This window comes from Ochotona curzoniae, unplaced genomic scaffold (assembly GCF_017591425.1).
Source record: "Ochotona curzoniae isolate NIBS_2020 unplaced genomic scaffold, NIBS_Ocur_1.0 scaffold_3890, whole genome shotgun sequence".
NCBI lineage: Eukaryota > Metazoa > Chordata > Mammalia > Lagomorpha > Ochotonidae > Ochotona > Ochotona curzoniae.
The window spans coordinates 30,757,966-30,780,396 of record NW_024467115.1 but is presented as its reverse complement, the minus strand read 5'-3'; the positions used below and the strand labels follow the sequence as shown (position 1 = coordinate 30,780,396).

The 22,431-nt window shown below is 36.9% G+C and overlaps 1 protein-coding gene across 3 annotated transcripts in view; it reads right to left on the bottom strand.

Moving 5' to 3' along the window:
• The window catches only part of ESR1 (estrogen receptor 1), a 230,185-nt gene that overhangs the window by 44,281 nt on the left and 163,473 nt on the right, over positions 1-22,431 (bottom strand). For all 3 annotated transcript variants that reach the window (XM_040965414.1, XM_040965415.1, XM_040965416.1), the window contains one exon: positions 19,996-20,134. In XM_040965414.1, coding sequence (XP_040821348.1) covers positions 19,996-20,134 — 139 coding nt within the window. The remainder of the gene's footprint in view (positions 1-19,995; positions 20,135-22,431) is intronic.

The following is a 22,431-nucleotide window of genomic DNA, read 5'->3' as shown; positions in this document are numbered from 1 at the left end:
CTGTGGGTCAGTGGTCTGCCATACTGGGCACATCACTCAGCCTGACTGGAATTCCATTTCTTTATTTGCAAACCAGGAGGCTGAATTACACCAATGGTTTTCAAACCATTTTGAGGAGCAGTACACTCATAATCAGTTAAATAAAATGTGATGCTCCAACTATGCCAAAGCAGCCCTGGAGGGACTGGGAGCATAACCCAGAGACCTGGCCTTAATGCCTGCGACTATCTAACCTGCACTCACGAGCAGCGAACTTAACTGTGTCAAGTCTCCTTTTCCAGGAGAAGGATGTGCTTTGTAATGTCTACCATAGAAACCCCAAGGACACATGAGAGATTAGGTGGAATGGCAGATTATAAACCGCAAGAATGATACAGGTGATCAAATTATCACTTAACATTTTCTATATTTTTCTAAAATAATTGACTGTAAGGCTCTTTCAAATCAATGCAGTATGAGAGAAGAAAGGTAATAGCTCAGGAATGTATATGAGAAGTGGAAATGAAAATTAAGAAAAATTGGGAGCCAGCACTGGAGCATAGTAGGCTAATCCTGGTGGATGTTGGTTTGTGTTCCGGTTGTTCCATTTCCCACCTCGCTCCCTGCTTATGGCCTGAGGAAACAGCAGAGGATGGCTGAAGACCTTGAACCTTGCACCTGCTTGGGAGGTTCCAAAGAATCTCCTGGATCCTGGCTTCGGATCCACTCAGCTTTAGCCATTGTAGCCACTTGGGGAGTGAACCTGTGGATGGAAGATCTTCCCCTCTGTCTCACCTTCTCTCTATAACTCTGTGTTCCAAATAAAAGACAAAATACATAAATTTTAAACAAAAAGAAAAATTCACAGAGTTTCACTAACCTCAAGGCTCAGCATCACCCACGCAGTTTCAAAGGCAACATGAACCTCTGTGATCCAACCAGCATCCTTGCTGCTGCAATCGCGCTTACTGGCATTCTCAAAGAAGAAGTCACTTTCCGGATGATTTTCTGGATCAGTATTTCTTTCTCCCCACTGTCCCACAAAGGGTATTGTTTTCCTTTTTGATTTCCTATCCCTCCCCCCCCACTACCTCCACTTCTGTTCTCCCGTATCTTAAAGCTATAGCATACATAAAAACACAGTATCTTCAGTGTAACACGACAACACGAAATCAAGCCAGCGCCATTTCTCTGGTTTGCCAGAAGCTTCTTCAAAAAACAAAAATGAAGTACTGACACAAGTACAACCCTACTATTTTACCAGTGAATGGCGCCACCACATTATCCTGGGAACAAGTGGTAAACAAAATTTGAGCCCATTTCTGGGCTTTTAGACAAAAAAAAAAAAAAATACATTGTTACCTTTTCTTCTCCCACTCAGCCTATCCCCAAGGACTCGGTGCTGTACTCCGACTGCTCCCCAACCAGCCTCGATGACGGGTAAAGCTGATTCGGAACCAAGGTAAACAGGGTTCCTCCCAAGAGTCTGGAGAGCTCCAGGCAGGAGAAAGCTAATGAAGTCCTTGAAAAAGCCTGCTTCTCTTCCACCCACACTTCATCGAAATGCTTCTGAGTCTTATTGTGTTGTAATTACATGCTATAGAAAACTCAACAAACATCTATTTCAAGATTGGGCCCATACTCTTGCTAAAACATTTCAATTCCATTTTCCTGAGCATCCAATCTCTAAATGTATCGGTGAGGGCCCTCCACAAGTATTTTCATTTCACATTTCAGAAAACTTAAGAGTGATGCAGGTTCCTAACTTCCTTGATCCCAGATGTAAACAGAATGCCATTATCAGTGGTATGGGGCTTTATTTCTCTTCCCTTAATATATCTTTAATATAATTTAATCCACAAACAGTTGCATTAATATATACTATAAATCATAATACAAATAAATACCTACTTCAGCAAAATTATTCCTCTTTTACTTTCTTAAAGATTTTTTTTTGAAAGACAGACAACATTGTCATTTTTTCATGGCTAATACTTTCTGCATCATGTTTAAAAAAATAATTCCAAATTTTAGATTCTTGGAAAAGTTTTAGTATTGGCTCTCCATTAATTTCTTTATTCATCTGGAATTAATTTTTTCAGATGATATGAGAATCATAATTTTATTATAGTTAGCCAAATGTCTCAGCCTCATTAACTCAACTTCATTACTCACTCTGGAGCAAGTAGATTTCATGAATATCAGTGTAGTTTCCAATCACCTGTACATTTCACTAATCAGTAGGCTTATTTCTATGCCAATATCACATTAAGGATTGGTCATTTTTATAACAAAAATATAATTTTTTTTTTACCCTTTCTCCCAACCTTCCTTTGAGTCTTCAGAAGGATTTAATCATCTTGGTTTTGACTAAAACTACATTGAATTTGGCCACTCTGCAGAGAACTCAAATATTTTTGAGAATCAATCTTCCTAGCAATAAATAAAGCATATTTTTATTTTCTGATATTGTTTATGCTTGATTTCTTTCAACAGAAACCCATAATAATCACTATGGAGTTTTCAATTTCTTTATGAAATTTATTTCAAAATGTATTCTAATTTTTGTTGCTAATGTAAAACCCATGTAATTACAAATAAAAACTTATCTATTATTTATATCTGATGCTGGAATCATTTTTATTAGTCAGTTTTTTAGTTAACAGGTAACACTTGTGTTTTCTGGAGTAGAGTGCAGTATTTCAATACATGTACACAGTGTAATCAAAGCAGGTATTCCTACCTCCCCACCTTTTCTCCAGGTTTGGTGCCTATAAGCTCTGCTCCCTTAGATCATTACATAGTATGTCAAATATTATCACGATTATCATGATCTACAGTCGCATGGTCAACTGTGTATCTCCACATCTAATTATTTAGTCTAACTATGTTTTGGTACCCATATCTAATCCTCCCCATCTCCCTGTCTCTCTCTCTCTCTTTTTCTCTCCCTCTCTCTCATCTCGCTTTCCTCAATGGAAAAGATAATCCAGACATAAACACCCAAAACACAACACCAGTGTACTATACCACAGATTACCTAGACTAACAAATAATTTAAAGATCATTTCACCCAACACCTATAGAATACACATTTTAAAAAAATAGAACACAGAACATTCTTTAGAACAGATAATTATGCCACAAAACAAGCCTAAGAAAGTTCAAAAATATCAATATTGTAATACGTGTTTGACCACAGTAGAATAATTCCAAATGAATATTGCATTTGAGCTACACAAACAAACAGAAGCTGAACAACGGGTCATTTAAAAAAGAAAAAGAGAAATTAAAATGTTTTCTAAACAAAATGAAAATAGAAACCAAAGATACTGAAACTTGTAAGACACTGAAAAAAAAAAAGCAGTGTTAAGAAGGAGGTTAGCATATGCATGTGTGCAGTTTTTGTTCACTAATTAGAGAGGGTGAGAACCAGAGAAGAGAGAGACATGTAGATGCTTTTATCTACCACTTCACTCTCCAAATAAACTCCAACCAAAGCTGCAGCCAAGAGCCAGGGATCCAGTCCGTATCTTCAACATGGGTGGCAGGAGCCCAGTCACTTCTGCCATCACTGACATCTGCATTAGCAGAAGTCTGGAAAAGTAGCCCAAAATTAAACCTAGGCACTTTGACCTAAGACACGGATTTTCTGACTAGCATCTTAACTGTTAGATCACGATTTGACTTATTTTATTATTAAGTAGGCTTTCTTTTAAACATATTGATGAGATTGAAAACAACAAGATAAGTTCTTATCTAAAAATGCTTTAAGCAGGATGTATTAAATCTGTCTAACTTGTCCATGGTTTTAAATACTTGGACTTTCTATTTTATGGGATGCAGCTGCTAGACATTGTAAAATAATCTCATAAACTCTTCTATCTCATGTCTAGCAAAATGTAGAAACTGAGTATAACAACTCTAAACTGGCTTCTCTGTGCAAATGTAAGCCTCATGTAAGGTTAGCAATCATCTACAGCTCCAGGAATTAAAAAGACATGCCAACCAAGGAAAACCCACCTCTGCAAGCCCTTGTACAGGTTCAGAGTCTGTTTGATGGCAGATCCTATTGTGTCTGCTTCATTTTCAGCTTGTGTCTTTCGCCAGTTGTTAGCAACTATTTACAATGATTTGGTTATGTTATTTATATGGGTCTGCTTTGACAATTTAGCCTTTGACAGACTGCTAGCCACAAAGTCAATACAAATTGCAACCCAATATTTCAGAATGAACTTAAAATATAAAATAGCCAAAGACTTGAAAAAATTGTTTGTACATTTCTCAAAAAGAGAAGTCAGAAATAATAGTGTTAAATACCAGAAAAAGTAAGACTTGAAAATAAAATTCGAGTAAAGGAAAGTCGTTCCCAGCATAAATGAAATTATGCAGGGTTAAACAACAAATCCATTATGACCAATGTTTTCCAAGGAGTAAAGGAGGGAAAGGTAAAAGTGAAACAAATTGGACAGGCATGGTGTGCAAGGATGAGACGCTAATTTAGATGTCACCATGCCAGAGCAGAGTACATCAGGCTCAGTGTTGGCCCATGTTCCAGATTCCAGGTTCTCACTAGTGTGAAAAAAAAAACCTCCAAATGAAGAGGTAGAGCACAGGTTTTAAGTCTATTAAAATTATTCTGCATAACACATACATTAATATTGAGCACAAGTCACCATGAATTTACACGCAGAGAAAGCACGTGGAAGGGAAACAGGAAATCTCTACATCCTCTGTTCCATTTTACTGAATCAAAAACTGTCCTTAAAATGAAAGTCAATTTTTTTAAATTCCCAACAACTATGGGAAAGAAAATCAGGTTGTCATCCAATTTCCTAACAGCAACATTTTATAGCAGCAAATAATGGAGCCATAATTTAAAACACTTAAAGAAAAAATGAACCAAGATTTTGTATCCCGTTAAACTTTGCAGTGGAAAGAACATATAAAAACAATTAAAAACATTCAAAAATAAAAATACGTCTTCAATAGTCTCCTGAATTTTTTTTTCAAAAATCAAAAGAAAGAAGAAAGACGCTAGACAATCAAAAAGATTAGAGAATCGTCAACATATAGTGAGAGGGTGGACATTAAAAATTGGGATCAAGGTGAAAGAAAACAGGCTGCAAATGATGGGATCTAATAATATGTAAAATCAGTAGTGAAAATTAGATGAGGATGCAATAGTCATCATAGTTATTACTACTTTAATCAATTATCTCATGGATATGAACCAAGAGTTAAGTGCTTCTGACGAGCCAAGCAGCAGACTTGACACTTTTAAATTTCATACTAGGATAATACTAAGATTAATAATAGGAGAATGGTCAGGGTGTTGAATTACTCAGTTCATTTCACTTTAATATAGAGTAAGGAATTAAAAATTTCTAAAGTGAGAGTTGAATAAGTAAATATAAATCTAACAACAAGAACAAAACCACAAAATACCTACAACTAAATCAAATCGATCAGTAAGTAACAATGGAATAATTTAATACTTCAGAAACGTAAAATAATAAAACGGAATGTTAATCAAAGCAGTGTTGCTATCCATAAGTTAACCCACCTACTAAAACATTCTATTAGAGCATTTATTAAGCCACCTGTTAAAGCCATTCTTAGATTGGCTAACAAAGTGAAATTTAATTGTACACAATATAAAATAGAGACCTAAAATGGTTATTTCAATGTGAGAAATAAAGAATAAGAACAATATTTTAATTATATGAAGAATAAAAAGCAGTTAGTGGTCATTATCCAGATGTCAAACAGCGTAAGATCTGATTCCCCTAAATGACCAATAAACCAACAACTTTAAAGCACAAAAAGTACAATGTGTAATAAAGACAAAGAAAATACAAATGTTTACGCAGCAGATAATGAGTTATACTTCCACTAAGGAGAAACTGCAGGTTACAAGGTGGACATGGAAAGACCATCTTTTATCTTCTATCTTAGAATAAGTGAACCTTTATCCCAAGAATATATATGAATCTATACACTCACACACACATATATACGACATTTAGAAAAGCTATCATATAGAATTAGGCTATTATGACAAATTTGTATGTTCCATTGAAATGGAAACAATGTTTCTAAAGTAAAATACATTTACTAAAAACAGAACAAAGGATTGATTGCCCTGACAATCTAGAAATTACACTGTTTCAAAACTCTCAAATAAAATGGAAAATGAAACATGAAAATGCAGGCTTTACAGCAAATCAAGACAAGGAAAACAAAATATTTCAGAATTTGTGAAAAATAACTTTGGGGAAATTCTGAGCACTAATTACACACACACACACACACACACACACACACACACACACACACACCCCACAAAATGAAAACAGAGAATATATCAAATATAAAGAGAAAAATTAAAGTTACCTGACCCAAAGCTTAAAAAGGATTGACTGAATTGCAAAGTATAACTTAATAAGTTAAAAAGAAAAAAATCAGTAGAACTAGTTTTTAAAATCAAGTTAGTCCTTTGGAGTAAAGAGTCAACAAAACAGAGGTACAGAGAACAGGTTATTAGCTGATCTCCACTTTCTAAGAAGGATGAGTAAACAAAATAAATTATAAGGTGAAAATAGTCAGTAAGGAGGGGTAAATTTTTAATAAATCATAAGTAAACATTAGTCAACCAAATGCCACAAATTCAAAAACCCGGATGAGGGACATTGCTTTATCAGAAAAGTGATTTACAGTTACACAAAACTGATTCCAGAAGGAATAGAAAGTGAAAGTCTAAAAATCAACTACCATAGGAGATCCAAATTTTGAAAAGAGCCCCCATAGAAGACGACATCAAGTTCAGAGGATTTAAAGGGAATTTTACCATTACTTCAAATATTAAAAATTAGTTAGCATACCACTTAAACTTCCCTGAGCACTCTAAAGTTCTGGATGCAAAATATTTTGATATTTTGATGCAAAAATAACCATTTCCTTTATTACTAACACAAGAATTTAATAATATAGAAATGCCTAAAACCTTGTCATATATTCATATAGGAATAAAAAAATGGTACCTATTGTTCCTACTTTGTTACAAGATTATGGGTGTTATTTATGCAATCAGATGAGAAATGCATTAGTTATTTAGGATTAAACAAAAAAAAATCAAACAATTTCTATTTGCTGTTACATGGTTATATACCACCATGAGAATTAATGGAAAGGCTAAAGAATCAAAAGTTAGTCAAGCAGTTGTCTATAATATGCAAAACATAAATTATACCTCTTAATTTCACCATAAAAAAGAAATTAAGATGTATAATAGAAGCGTCTGTTAATATTACTATCCATAATTAATTTACACATGTACATCTGTACGTTTATACATATGTTTACATATTTTAAATATTGTAGCTACTTGCATACATTTGTGTTTAACGGTGAGGCATAACCTGCAGATAGGTGAAAGGCATATATAATGCTGGAAAGACCAACTGTGAACTTTCCTGAATAAGATTCAGTGTCAAAAACATATCAATACCCCCGAGCTAACTTCATCTTCACACAATCCCACAGCAATTAAAAATACATGTTCATGTGTCAAACAAGTGAATTCTAAAAATCTCATAGAATAAGATACAAAGAACCATTTGTAAAACTCTGAAAATCCAAGGGGGCAATAATTAGGTAATAGTGTGTCCAGATTTAAAACATTTTGGAGTTTCCACAAATACACATGTGTTGTATTGATTTATAAATAGATTTTTAAAACTTTAGTAGATAATTAGAATCTCAGAAAAAAGATGTAAGTTTACAGGGACCTTTAGTATGCAATTAAGAATACTTCTCAAATCACTGGAAAAAATATTGACTTTTTTGTAAATGGTGTTGGGACAACTGAACAGTCATTTGAAAAAACATGAAAGTCAATCTTTATTTCGCACATACATCAGGGAAAAATTGATTTTACAAGTTCCCCCTGTGCCAATGATATCAAGTACTGGACCCCAACCTCTTTCCTCCTGCTTCCCTCACTGGCAAAGACCTTTAAGATCTGAAGACAATATCTGCACCAGCAATGTCGGGGCACACTTAAGTAAGAGACTGGCGAAATCATGACTCTTTATGAAGGGCTCTACAATTGCAGCAACGTGGGGAAAAACCTGTTGGAGGAATGGGAGTTTGGGGGGGTCGGGGGTAGAGAATACCAAATAAAATAAAATTTTTTTAAAAAAAAAGTGAAATTCCAATCAAAAAGACCTGAAGCACTGGGACCTGGGATTTTCCCCTGAACTACCACTAGGTGTCCCGAAGATGGTGGCGCTGGGCAGTGGCCGAGGCACAGCTCCCAGGAACCTCCTGAGCATGCTGGGAAGCCACCCGATGACACTCTACAGCACTGAACTGTGATGGCTAGTGGTACTAAGTGCATTTTCTTCTTAGGTATTTCCAACTTACGATATCTTCAACTTAATGCATTCGTGGGGCCACAACATCAATAGGAAGTTAAAGAACAAATATATAAAGAAAAACATCCCCACAGCATACATTCTTCCTCCAGTCTTTTAAATCCTTTTGTTTGCCAAGATGACAACCCAGAAATCCTTCTCCTGCTCTCCAGACACACTCACAACAAAATTCAAGTACTCTCGGGTTCTGCCCTCCTCACAAACAAGGATCAGTCGCAGGCTCAATGACTTATGTGATTTCTGTACAGAGAAATCAAACTTGTCTTGACCTAACACAAAATTATAGACATCTGACATAAAGGGTACCTTGGTTGGTGAGGATGCAATGAACAGCATGTCCCTCTCCAAAGACAAAAAATAAAAGATATTTGATGGATCTTGCAACCTATGCCAATACAGAGCGATAAATATGTAATTTTGTCAAGAAACTGGTTCTCCGCTGTGGTCTAAAAAGAAACAGGAAACTGATGGTGGAGACTTTATATCTCCTTTCTATTCAATTAAACAAAAACAGAAAATAATAAATATGAATATTAAGTGAGCTTTTAAAACATCTCTAAAAGCATCAGAAGAAAAACACCACCTATATGTATGTTTTTTTTTTAATTTTTATTTAGGAGCCCACAAGAATTTTTATTAATAATATGAAGTGTAGAGACTGGGACATAATTATAGACTACAAGGGCAAATAACCATGGCACTAATAATAAAGGCAATTTCAAGTTTAACAATCAATGGAGATAGACGTACTGTCTACTTTAAGGTCAAATCGTTATTCATTCAGACGTTACTATCCAAGCAGTTCTCAGGCTTTGGTCTATGAGACGTCAAAGATACGGAAACATCGCTAATCTCTCCCTTGGTAAGCCCCATCAGCACTTCCTACTCTCCTTCTTCCAGGCTTCAGAAGGCCAATCGATGGGATGACCCCGCTGTTAGACTCATACGAGATCAGGCTATGCTTTGAGATGTGATAAATCAAAAGAGCTATGATGAATTCTCTGCATGAATTCTCTGCATGTCAAGAATGAATCAGTTTACAAATGCAATGTAAGATAAGGATTGTTTTTTGCTCAAACCCACACCGACTTTAGAAATCAGTAAAGACCACTCAGCTGTGAGTAATGTGAGGGTCTGTTCTGATGCCTTTCGTTTGTTCATGCTCCTTTACAGCTAGGCAGTAAAGTCCCCAGGGGCATACCCGTCTCTTTCACATCTCTTATTTTGTATCCAACTGAATTCTAGCTACATGCATATAGCCTAAAAATGATATATGTCTACTGAATGGGATAAAAATTGATCTTAAAAAAAAATTAAAGGAACCATTTTGGGCCCAGTATGTTAGTCTAGTGGCTAATGTCCTTGCCTTGCATGTATGCTGATCCCATATGGATGCCAGTACATATCCCATGGGTTCCACTTCCCTTCCAGCTCCCTGCTTGTGGCCTGGGAAAGTAGTAGAGGATGGTGCAGGACCTTGGGATCCTGTGCCCACAATTCCCTGCACCCACATAGAAGACCAGGATTGACTTCAGATTGACTCATTTCCAGCCACTGTGGCCACTTGGGGAGTGGACAAATGGATGGAAGATGTTTTCTCTCTGTCTCTCCTTCTCTTTATAAATCTGACTTTCTAATGAAAAATTTTTCCCCGTGCCCCTCTATTTTAAAGAAAATAATCATGTCCCCTTTATAACTGACTAAAGGGACTTTTAAACATGAACAAAAAGAGCAAGTTCTAGAAAAAGAATATATTAGGGTGGAATTACTTGGCTAATGTGTATGACTGAAATATATCAACTCGGTTTTAAAATTAAGCTCTCAAACTATGTTTTAATTTATATTTTAACCAACTTACCTGATGTCTGAATGCTGATAATAAATTGGAAATTTTTTTAAATGCATGATAAATGTAATGCAAGGCGATTCTTCTCCTACACAGGATTAATTCTTGGAGTGAAGCTGCATTATACTGAGCGCATTGCGGCTGTTCACAAGTTTAATTCTCTTAAGGAATAACAGACTTGTGGTTTAGCAGATTTTATAATGCGAGGTTGCTTAACAGCTATTGTTTTTAAGGAGAAACCTTGGTTTGAATATATGGTGCTGCAGCTAACCTGCTTCCAGCAGGAACCTTCCGACCACTCTCCTGACTGATGGTCCTATGGGTAAAAGTGACTTGTGTGATAATTCCAACCTATGTCTGCTTGCACGTACTGAGTACTTCTATTGAGATGCAGCTCACATACTAAGCTTAAAGTGTATAATTCAATTGGAGTTTATTCCAATAGTTATTTTGATTCTTTTTCTGTTAGAAGGAGCCAATAATAATGATAGTTTGGCTATTTTTTTCCTTCTTTTGGCCTCAATTTTGTTCCTTTAGAATTTCGTATTACCAGGATCTGTCAGGGCACTAAACCAAAGACTTTCAAGAATTAATCAACTGGCACCCTCCTTTGAACCTTATTAAATACTGAAGGGGTCAGAACTGGATGTGAGACGAGAATGTAAGCCAGCAGAACTTCTCACTGCCACTAGCCTCATACAATGAAGGAAAATAGAACCCATAGCCAGAGTGAATACATTAGAGTTTACTACATGTTGGCTTGCTTTTTTCTTACCCAATTCCATATGATGTATGAGAAATGTTCTTACCATATGGATTGGCAGAGAAGCCTTCACACACAAATGTACACCCTTCAGGAAGAAGAGCAACAAACAGCCGAGTCACTGGCACTCAGGAATGGTCTTGCACAGAGCAGATTTGCTCATAGATAGCCCATAGCTTCCCCTCCTTCCAGTCTAACACCTGCTGCTACCCCTCCAGTGTAGCACACATTTTTTTAAGAGACTTCTGAGACCATAAAAGGAATTCACTCATTTCATGCCCCCAAAGCACAAATGTTTGATTTACATTGTGAATCCATCAATTCGACTTATTGCCAAACTTCATGTTTGTATTCTCAGAACAAAACCAGAAAATAAATTTTCTAATGGTGTCTATAGAAACACAGCCAAAAAAGTGGTAGAGCATCGCTCTGATGTATGATCTGTCCTAAATACTTATGAAAGAACAACCTCCATGAAAAATCATCTTATTTCTAGAAAAAAAAATGACTTTTTTCAGCTTAAAATGAATAATAATTGGAAAATAGTCTGCATTTTGTTAGAAGAGACAATGTTCTCTTTGCTTCTGCAACCTGTTTTTCTCTTAAGGATAATTCATTCCTGCTCCTTGCCTACAAATAATTTTTTTTTTGTTCAATACTATTTCCTGCAGGCAGGGTCTCCTGATGACTGAGAATGGAAACACCTAGATCAACAAGTTCCTGGTCAGAGGCTTGGTAGAGGGAATATTTTGCTTGTTAAATTAGGACCTGCTTTTCTAATGCATGAATGCCCCCACCCCCGAGTGAACAGAAGTCAAAAGAGAGCACTTCAGCTTCCCTGAAAAATCCACAAATATTTCTTAGAATTTGTTAGTACAGATGGTGCCAGCAAAACAGAATTAGGCATCCCTTGGAAAGTGGATAGTCTTATTGAACAGGCAATTTGCATGATTTCCTCTAGCAAAACATCTGCCTTCCTGAGGTAGTAAACTTTACTCTCACAGGCAAAAGAAACACCACTAAGAACAATGCACAAAGACCTATATTGCCCCTGTCGTTAGCCTATAGTTTTGCAGGATGGGCATAGCATGGATATAGCAGACGTATTTTGTGTTTTCTGATGTCAAAACATAGCAAAGGATTGGGTGCTAAATGGAAAGTGAATCTTCCATTTCCTGATGATTTTCACAGGTATTCTTATTAGCATTAATTCTCTCACAAAATATGCACACATATAGCCTCCAAATCACTGGGTTCTTCATTAACACTTTATGATAACCTTTACTTTTCAGTTCTCACAAAAGAGATGACTTGTCCTTCCATGCTGGAGGATAGAGAGGAGAAGTGGACCTTGTGAATATCTAAAAACACATAAAACTATCTTACAAGCATATGACTACCAAGAAAGTTATAAAACCCCTGAACCAAGATTAGATTTGTGATCAGAGAGTAAATCAAGCAGTTAACTCTTTGTAAATCGGGGCGAGATAGGCAATACATCTGCTACCTCAAATGTGAGAAGGCAAACCAAAAAAAATGTTCCTTTTCCTGTTTAATCAAACGTTACTAGCCAATGCTGATATCTGAATAATTGCCAGAGAAGAACGGGATGGTTTTGTAAGGCACAGAGGTCTGGATTATGTCAATGGATTTCAGAGAACAGGATCTTGCCTTAATCGACTGCAGATAGGCATTGATTCCTATTGACAAGTTAATCCCAGCAAGCAAGCCAGGCTACTTGCAGCTTCTGGCTTTATTTTGTCTGCATTTCTACACAAATGAAAGCAGGTTGTGAAGGTGATGGATTTTGGCATTCTAGGCTGAAGTGTAATAAAAATGACAGATGTCTGCTGCCAGCGCAAGATCAAACACTTTGCTTTGGAATTTACAGGTAAATATTATTTTGTTGACAAAAGGATTTACTCTACAAAATGTGATGAAAGAGCAACAGGAAGAACAAGACGATGTATGAGAATCAGGGAGATCCCGTTTAACCATGGCATTGGAAACATACAAGGAACAAACATAAACTGTTTCTCAGTTATGACCCAGAAGCCATTTCACACATGTAAAAATTTAGAATGGACTAATAGTCATAGTATGTCTTTTTTTCATGCATCCACAATGTCATCTGAAGCAGATATCCTCAAACACCAAGATAGTAAATTAAAATTTAACAAGGCTTATGCTAATGATTACAAAATGTGTTTATACTACTTATAATACTTTGAAATACTATTGACATTTATTTATTTATGTACTTTACTCATCCTTAACTTGCAACTATGCATTCATATTAGACCCAACTCTAGCAAAATAAAATCCTCTGTTTATCCACACCTGGAAATTATGTGTTATATAATAAGTTTGTAGAATACAAATAGAAGTTTAAGCCTAGGAAAGTGCTAAATCCTTCCAGAATAGGTAAGTTGTAAATTCTACAGAGTCTCCAAAGGAATAAGCCAGGAAGTTCAGAACAGCAACTGACAAGGAGTTGTAACGACCACAGCAGCTGAAGGATAACTGGCAGTTGTGGGTTCTCCACATCCCGCCGCGGGTGACCTTTGCCAGTGCTATTAATATGTGTTGGGTATCATGGAAAACTTTGTACACTGCAGGTGACACAAAAGTGAACAAATCCATTTGCTAACCACAAGAAGTTTATAAATTTATAGAAAATACTTTTAGAGAAGAACAAGCCAAATACAGTAAGAATTTAGATAAAGGAAAGACTATTTTTACCTAGTAGGAGAGAGTTTGAAGAAAGGCTTATAGAAAAGTGGGATGAGCCTTCAGAAATGAGTAAAATTCCAAACAAAAGAAGGATAAATAAAGAAGGGGGGTGGAGGGAGGTAGGAAAATACAATTATATTGCTAGGATTGCATAAATGAGCAACATTGAATCTGTTCTTTTTGTGTTAATACAATATTGTCACAAGAATCAATGAGAGTTGTACAGTAATTATCACGTAGTTGCTGCCATCCTGAGAATCTACCCTACCAATAAATATTTTTAAAAAGAACACAGAAGAGTCTGACAAGGAATTGTAGAGATGGGAGACTTTTCAGAGGACTGAATGTATCATGCCACATTTAGAGTTCTCAGGGCAAATTCAATGACCAGGTATGTTTCAACAAAAATAGAGCAAGTGAAAAAAGAAAAAAAAAAAGAAGAACACATAGATAAGGCCACAATTCACCTGACTGAGGAATTCTTGGCAGAAATCTCATAGTCTTGTAAGATCCGGAATGAGATTTTGGCATTACCGAAGGAAAAAATCTTGCAACAAAATATTATACCCAACAACGCTATCATTCTCAAAAGGACAGATAAAGACATCACCAAGTAAACGAAAGTTGATAGAACTAGTAGCAATCAATGCTTCATTACAAGAAATGATGATGTAGGTATGGCCCATACCTACAGACCAGGGAAAGTCTCCCCAAGAAGCGGATGAATTTATCTGGATAATAAGATGCTAGACTCTATGCTTGGCATATGCTTGTAGTGAAGGTGTCTCAACTGATCTTGAACTGAGGTCTTACAACAGGGTGGAGGAATCCACCATGGGGGAGGGTTGGGAGGGAATCCCAGTACCTATGGAACTGTATCCCATAAGACAATGTAACCACTAAGTTAAAAATAAATTAAAAAAAAATGATGATGGAACTTCTTCAAACTGAAAGAGATATTGATAAAGAAGGAAAAATATCCTGAAATAGATAATTCACTGGCTAGAATAAACACTCCAGAAAGATGTAAAATGTTCTAGTTTACCAGCACAACAGAAAAAAAAACCCTCTGTTTACTATGTAAATTTTAAAAATAAATTAAAATAATCACAGTGCATTCAGACAGAAAATATAGAAAGATTTTAAATGGTAAATAATTCAATATGTGGGAACAAATGGAGTGCTAGTCTTTTTTTTTATACCTTTTCTTTTGTGATTCTTTTAGCTTTATAGCATTTCAAGTCATTATTTCAAATATATAAAATCATAATTGTCTAATTATACTAATGTCTAACTACATTTACACAAAGCAAAAGTATTATAGAGTTAGCAAAAAAAAAATCAGAATTGAATCAACATTTACTGCTATATAAAATCACTTAACCAGAAATAATATTGTAGGGAAGGAGGGAAGGAAATGTAATAAAACTAGAAAAGTATCCTACCTATAATAATTACCACACATGCAAATAGATTAAAATTACTAATTATTATACTCGGACTGACAAAATAGATTGAAAAAAAACAGACATAGCAATGTACTACTTGAAGAAAACTTGCTTTAGCAACTGGCATTGTGCTGGAGCAGGTAAAGCTGCTGCTTACATCACTGGCATCCCTTAGGGCACCCATTTGAATCCGGGCTGCTCAATCCAGCTCTCTGGTAATATGTCTCAGAGAGCAGTGGAGGATGGTCCAAGTTGCCTGGGTGCCTGTCATGCATGTGGGAGACCCAAAAAGGGGCCCCAGTTTGGTCCCATCCTGGCTATTACGGCCACTTAGGGAGTAAGACAGCAAACAGAAGATTCATTCTCTATCATTAACTCCTTCCTTCCTCCCTGCTCCTCCCTCTTGTCCCTCTCTCTCTCTTTCTCTCTCTCCTTTCTCTCTCTACCACCCTCCCACTCTGCCTCCTTCCCTCTCTCCTACTCCTTATCTGTAATTCTAATTTTCAAATCAATAAACTTTGTTTCTCTAAAGACATAATATAATGAAAATATCAGGATAGTTAAGACATTACAGGCATAAAAATTCAAAAGAAAGCAGAAACACCCATACTTTTTAAAACAGATAAAATAGATTTTAAAGTTAAAAAAGAATGACATCTTATAATGATGAAAGATTCACTCCAGCACGATGACATACCAGTTGTAACATACGTGTTTGTAATCTTGGAGCAAAAATTAACAGAACTAAAGAGAGATGGACTTCAGGATAAGAATATCATGGAATTTTAACACTGTATTTTACCAAAAATATCAAAAATAATTCAGAAAGAAATTCACCAAAGATTCTGCACAGTTAAATCATACTCTAGATCAAACTGCCTAGAAAATAGATAAAGAGCATTCCATCTAACAGCTGTACATTACATATTCTTCTCAATAGCACATAGGTTGTTTCCAAGGATATATTGTATGACACATCACAAAACCATTCTCAACAAACAAAAAAAGATAAATTGTATTCTATTGTATTATGTTTCTGTATTGTATCGCATTTCTGATTAGAAATAAGTAACAAGAAAAACTTTCAAAAGTACAAAGAAGCTGGAAATTAAACAACCTGCTCCTGAACAATCAGTGAGGAAAGAAAGAGAAAATTAATAAGGAAGATTTAAATTTCTTGAAGCCAATGAAACACAAACAAAACACACCAAAACTTGAGATATAGCAAGAGAAGCACAGCAGAGAACTTAACAGCCACTGTTAATATTTATATCAAAGGAGCAAGAAGACCTTGAGTAAAGAACTAGACAAACAAGAACAAATCTAACTCAAAATTAATAGTAGGAAGGAAATAATAAAACTCCAGGAAGAAGTAAATGAAATAGAATTCTTTAAAAATTTATCCAAAAATCTATGAAAAAAAAGAGCTGGCTCTTTGAAATGATAAACAAAACAAGACAAACACTTACATAGGTTAACAAAAGGGAGAGAAGGTTTAAACATGAAATTTAAGACAAAAAGGCATTACAATTGACACAAGAGAAACACAGACCTTCTTCAGAAATTATGATGACCTTGTTAAAGCGACACATTTTGTAATAGAATGCCCAAGATATTAACAATGAGTAATATCATGTTCATATTTTCAGTAAGAAAAACTCAAGATCAGATCAGTTGATTTCTGAATCCTACAAAACATTTGAAGAAGAATTAATACCAGTTCCTCTTGTATTATTCCCCGAAGTAGAGGAGGATGAATTTCTCCCTGTTTCATCTGAGGCCAACGTTATCCTGATACCAGAGGAGGACACGGCAGACGCATAGCGCCAATACCGCTGCTGAGAGTGTATGGCGGGAAAATCAGCAAAATACCAATAAATCAAATCTGGCAGAACATTAAAGCAATTATTTATTATGTTCACTGAAATTCACACAAAGGATGCAAGGATAGTTCAAAATATGCAAATCAACAAATGTGATATACCACAAAAGCAAAATAAAAGATACAGATAATATGATTTTCTCAATAGAAGTAGAAAAGATATTTGGTAAAATTCAACATTTCTTCACAAGAAAAAAAATGAATAGATTAATGATAGAAGAGATATAACTCCACATCTTTAGGATTATATATATTAACCAACAGCTAACTTCACAATAAAGTGTGGAAGTCTGAAGGCTGATTCTTTACAATGTGGAACAAGACAAGGACGTTGATCTTGTCACCATAGTTCAGCGAGCCCTAGCCAGAACAACCAGGCAAGAGAAAGAAATAAGATACATTCAAGTTGGATATGAGAAAGTCACATTGTCAATGTTTGAAAACAACATGGTTTTATATAAAAATATCTTGAAGATTCTGGAAAAATTTAGAATTAATGAATCAATTCAGGAGGATAACAAGACACAAAGCCTGTGTACAAATGTACACTCATTAGCACTGCTGTACATTAACAGTGGGAAGCTTTTAAATAACAGCTTTATTATAATTAGATGTGAGTAAAAAGTTTTGATGTTCCGTTATACTGGTTTTGCAGTTTTCCTTTAAAATGTATTTACTTTTATTGAAAAGCAGATTTATAACTGAGAAGGAAAGACAGAAAGACGTTCCTTTTGCTGGCTTACTCCCCCAAGTGGCCACAGTGACCGGAGCTAACCCAATCTGAAGCCAGGAGCCAGGAGCTTCCTCTGGGTCTCCCAGGCAAATGCAGGGTCCCAAGGCTTTGGACCCATCCTCTACTGCTTTCCCAGGCCACAAGCAGGGAGCTGGAAAGGAAGTAGAGCATCTGGAAATAAACCAGCATCCATATGGGATCCTGGTGCTTGCCAGGGGAATATTTAGCTACTGAGCCATCATACCTTCAGAGTAATAATACATAATGTTTACACACCATATGTTTCTCTTTTAGAAAACTAGGACGAAATTATTTTCAATGTTTTAACCATAAAGACATGATAGATTTTGAGGAGATAGATATGTTTTCCTTGGTCAGTTATTATGCAATATATGTAAACGACATATGGTAACCCATTAGTAGGTATCAAATTTTTTTAATATGCATACAAGCCAATGGCGTGGTACAGCATGCTAAATCACTGGTTGTAATTCCCATATCAGAATTCTGGTTCAAGTCCTGAATGCTCATTTTCCAGTCCTGCTCTCTGCAAATGTGCCTGGGAAAGCAGAAGCTGGCCCAAGTACTTGCATTTCTGCCACCCATGCGCAATGCTCAGACGGAATACCCGTTTCCTGGCTTCAGCCTGGCCCAGACATGGCTCTAGTGGCCCCAAGGGAATAAAGCAATTGATGGAAGAAATATCTCTTGCTTCTATCTCCTCCTCCTCCTTCTCTCTCTCTTTCTCTCTCTGCCCTTCAGATAAATAAAATAATCCTTTGATGAAATTCTTTTGACTTTAAAGCTAAAATATCTATTAATACAAAATGACAATACAGTAAACAGTACCTTACTGAATTCTTTTGAACCCTGATTAATGTTTCTGTAACTCTGTTCAAGAGAATGCTGGGGTAGCGATCCAGGGAGTGGGACAGGGAATGGGGAGAGAGTATGATATTCCAATGAGAAATTTCATGAGATGCATGATAGGACGTCAAGTTACATTGGAGTGTGAATTGAGATAGCAAGAAACAGTAAGTTTATGGTTCCTTCCTAGACAAAAGCCAAGATATATCTGGAAGCAGCGCTGTGGTACCAAGCCAAAGGAGGCATTACTGAAGAGAAAGAAATGCAGGAGACTAAGTAAGTTCCGAAGACAGAAGACCATAGGGTTGAGGCCTAAAGATTCCGGATTTAGATTCTCGTGCCCTTCCCAGATGGTTCTGTGCTTTTTGTATCTGAGACTTGGTGGCGAAAAATGAATTTTGAGTGTTCCATCTCCCAGGGCACTGTGAATGATCAGATAAGACCATGTGCCCCTCATACTTAGTATAGTTATTGGTACAGGGTGGCAGCTGATACAATGTAATGCTTAAATTCTGTTACTCCAAGCAAAGACCTAGACAGAAAAATATAAGATCCACATCCCAAGGGAGCTCAAGAGTAATTCTTTTGAAAAGGCAATGTTTAAAAACTGAAGTGACTCCATGACTTTCAGAACATTCTGGTCAAGTTCATTTTACTGGTGGAAATAATGGATAAAAAATAAAACTTCTGGGCTTGGTACAGTAGCCTAGTGGCTAAATTCCTCACCTTGAATAGCCGTCGAGGACGGCCCAAAGCCTTGGGACACCAAATCCGCATGGCAGGCCTGGAAGAGGATCGGAGCTCCTGACTTCAGATTGGCTCAGCTTCAGCCACTGCGGCTGCTTGGGGAGTGAATCTTTGCACACAAGATCTTACTCACTGTCTCTCCTCCTCTCTGTAAATAGGACTTGGCAATAAAAATAACTACATCTTTTTTTATATATAAAACTTCTATATTATTGTCTGGATCACAATTTGATTTTAATTAAAGCAAAGCTAATCATTTTTATTATGACCCAAGTTGAAGAAGAGCTAAGTAATTGCAGTTCATTGTGTGGCACGGCATGGTGTGGTAAGCGTGTGTGTGTGCGAGTGTGTGTGCGTTTGAGCCATTAGGGCTCCTCTGAGAAGACTACAGCAGAACCTTATCCTAAGCTTTCCATGCACTTACTGGCCTTTCGCACCCACTTTGAGCCACTTGTAAGACACGCATGCCTGTTTCCTGAAGTTTCAGAGACTTCTGAATAAAACAAGGTCAGTGACCAAGAAAAATTGGAATCTCCCAAGCTATAATCAGGACACTCACCTATCCAGGGGCAAGTTGGGAGCGAACAGAAGCTTCCCTGGGTGCTCCATGGAGCGCCACACTAGACCGATCATCAGGATCTCTAGCCAGGCACATTCCAGAAGGTGGACCTGGTCGTGGAGGCCCAAATCCACAAAGCCTGAAACAAGACAGAGAACTTTGTTGACTTAAAATGAAAAGTCTTTATTACTGGTGAAACTTATCCAACCATATATTTAAACGTAAGTGTCCACATTCAACTGATGGAATCAGGTGTGACAGAAGCACATATTACAAGGAAATACTGTTTTTCAATCTAGTGGTAACAATGAATCTCAGCATTCAGCTTTCTAGAGCCTTAGTGTCATGTCTACAGAAATGTACAATTCATGCAACCCTCTTAGCCTTCTAGAATGTTCTGTACTAAAATTGCATTAAAAATGTCAATTCGTTCTCTTAGACTTTTTTAATAGCCTTAAATGACTATTATAAATCATTTTATTTAGAAGACCAAAGATGTAATATAAATTATTGACTTAACGCCAGTCAGGACCAAATTCCTATGTCTTTGCTAATCCATGGTCTTTCCTTTTAAACCATGTAAAGAAACGTCACTGATACAAGAATGGGCCAATACATCACTTGGAATAACAATCCAGATGAGCAATGAAGACGTTATGGCTACTTCTGGCAAAAACCAGTGAAGTGTGCTCTTGTTTCCCATCGGTTGATTAAGAGGACAAATGTTTTTCTAGTCATTAATAAAAATATGTTGGTTAACTAATAATAGTGAAGAGGAGGTAGAGGAAGAAGAGAAAAAAGGGAGATGAAAAAACATCAGTTAGCTGAACTATGGGTAGAAGTACTGCCAGCTGCTCCTTAGACACAAGTTGCTTTCATCAGAACCTATAAGTGCCGGCATCTATTGCACGGCGTCTTCTGCAAGTTCCTGGGACAGAGTCGAGGGAAGGCGCAGAAAAACATGTCAATTAACTTTTCAATAATACAGTAAATGTGAAACAAAGCTGTAAGATCAAATTTCTACAGTTTATTAGTTTGGATGTTCTTTTGCTCCTCATTCTGTTGTGAAAAGAAAAATGCACAAATACTCTCAATTCATACACAATAGGGAAAATTAACATAAATCCCAAACAGAATTAAATCAATCCAACTATGCATAGATATTAATTTTCAATCATTAGGTTATTTTTTCCTGTAAACATGAAAAATGATGTAACACACAGTTACACATTCAACTGCTACAATGACGTCAGGGATTAAAAGTATTTTTTTCTTGAACAACTCAGGGTGGCATAAACATAGACAGGAACATGGCAGTGGCTTTGGTGTCAGAGGTAGAGACCCTCACCGGGGGCAGAGTGGGAAGGGACTGCTCCCGTATCAGCGGAGGAGCCCCACGTCCACGCCCACGAGCAGAGGCCCATCCGCGTGTGGAGTCCACACCAAAGGGCCAGAACAGTCCTACAAAAAGCTAGAATACGTTCTTTAGACAAGGTGAAATCAGATATTCAGAAATGTCATTTTAAAACTTACATTTTAAATTTTTTTAATTAAATTAAATCACACTGGGCCCAGCTCAGCAGCCTAGTAGTTAGATTCCTAGCCTCGCACTTGCTGGGATCCCATATGGGCGCTGTTTCTAATCCCAGTAGCCAAGCTTCCCACCCAGCTCCCTGCTTGTGCCCTGGGAAAGCAGTGAAGGATGGCCCAAAGCCTTGGGACCCTGCCCCCATGTGGGAGACATGGAAAAGGCTCCTGGCTCCTGGCTTCAGATTGGCACAGCTCTGGCTGTTTCAGTCACTTGGGGAGTGAACAACAGAGAAGATCTTCCTTTCTGTCTCTCCTCTCTGGATACCTGACTTTCCAATAAGAAAAACAAATAAATCCTTAAAAAATTAAATCATAGAAGAGTCTTTTCCCCTTATCTACATTCCTAGTTCTAGTACAGAAGTATCCAGAGATGAGATCTAGTATAGCGAGATCTTAAATTCTTATGCCTAGGGAAGATCGAGCTGGCTAAGGAAGCTGAGCCTTCTCTTACAGAAAGAGGCAGCTCCCTCCACCGTGCACCCCGCTCTTTATAGTCTCTGCACCAAGTAAAGGCAGGTCAGTTTCCATCCTCCAGGACCGAGGAACCTGTTCACTTTCTCCTCAAGATGGTTACGTTTGGTTTGAACTTGGTTTCGATGGCAAGTATGGTGCCCCCCACGTCTCGCCTGTCCTCTGAGAAGCACTGCAGCACACATTGCTTAATCTTCCTTGGCACACAAACAGATCCTTAAGGTCCCATCCTCCCTTACTGGGTGGGGCAAGGCTCTTGGAAAGGTTGGAACGTGTTCAGGGATCCTTAGGCAAAATGACTCACAGCATCTGAATGTTTGTTAAGTTACACAGTGCCGTGGAATAATACATAAATCAGAGTAACCCTTCAGTAGA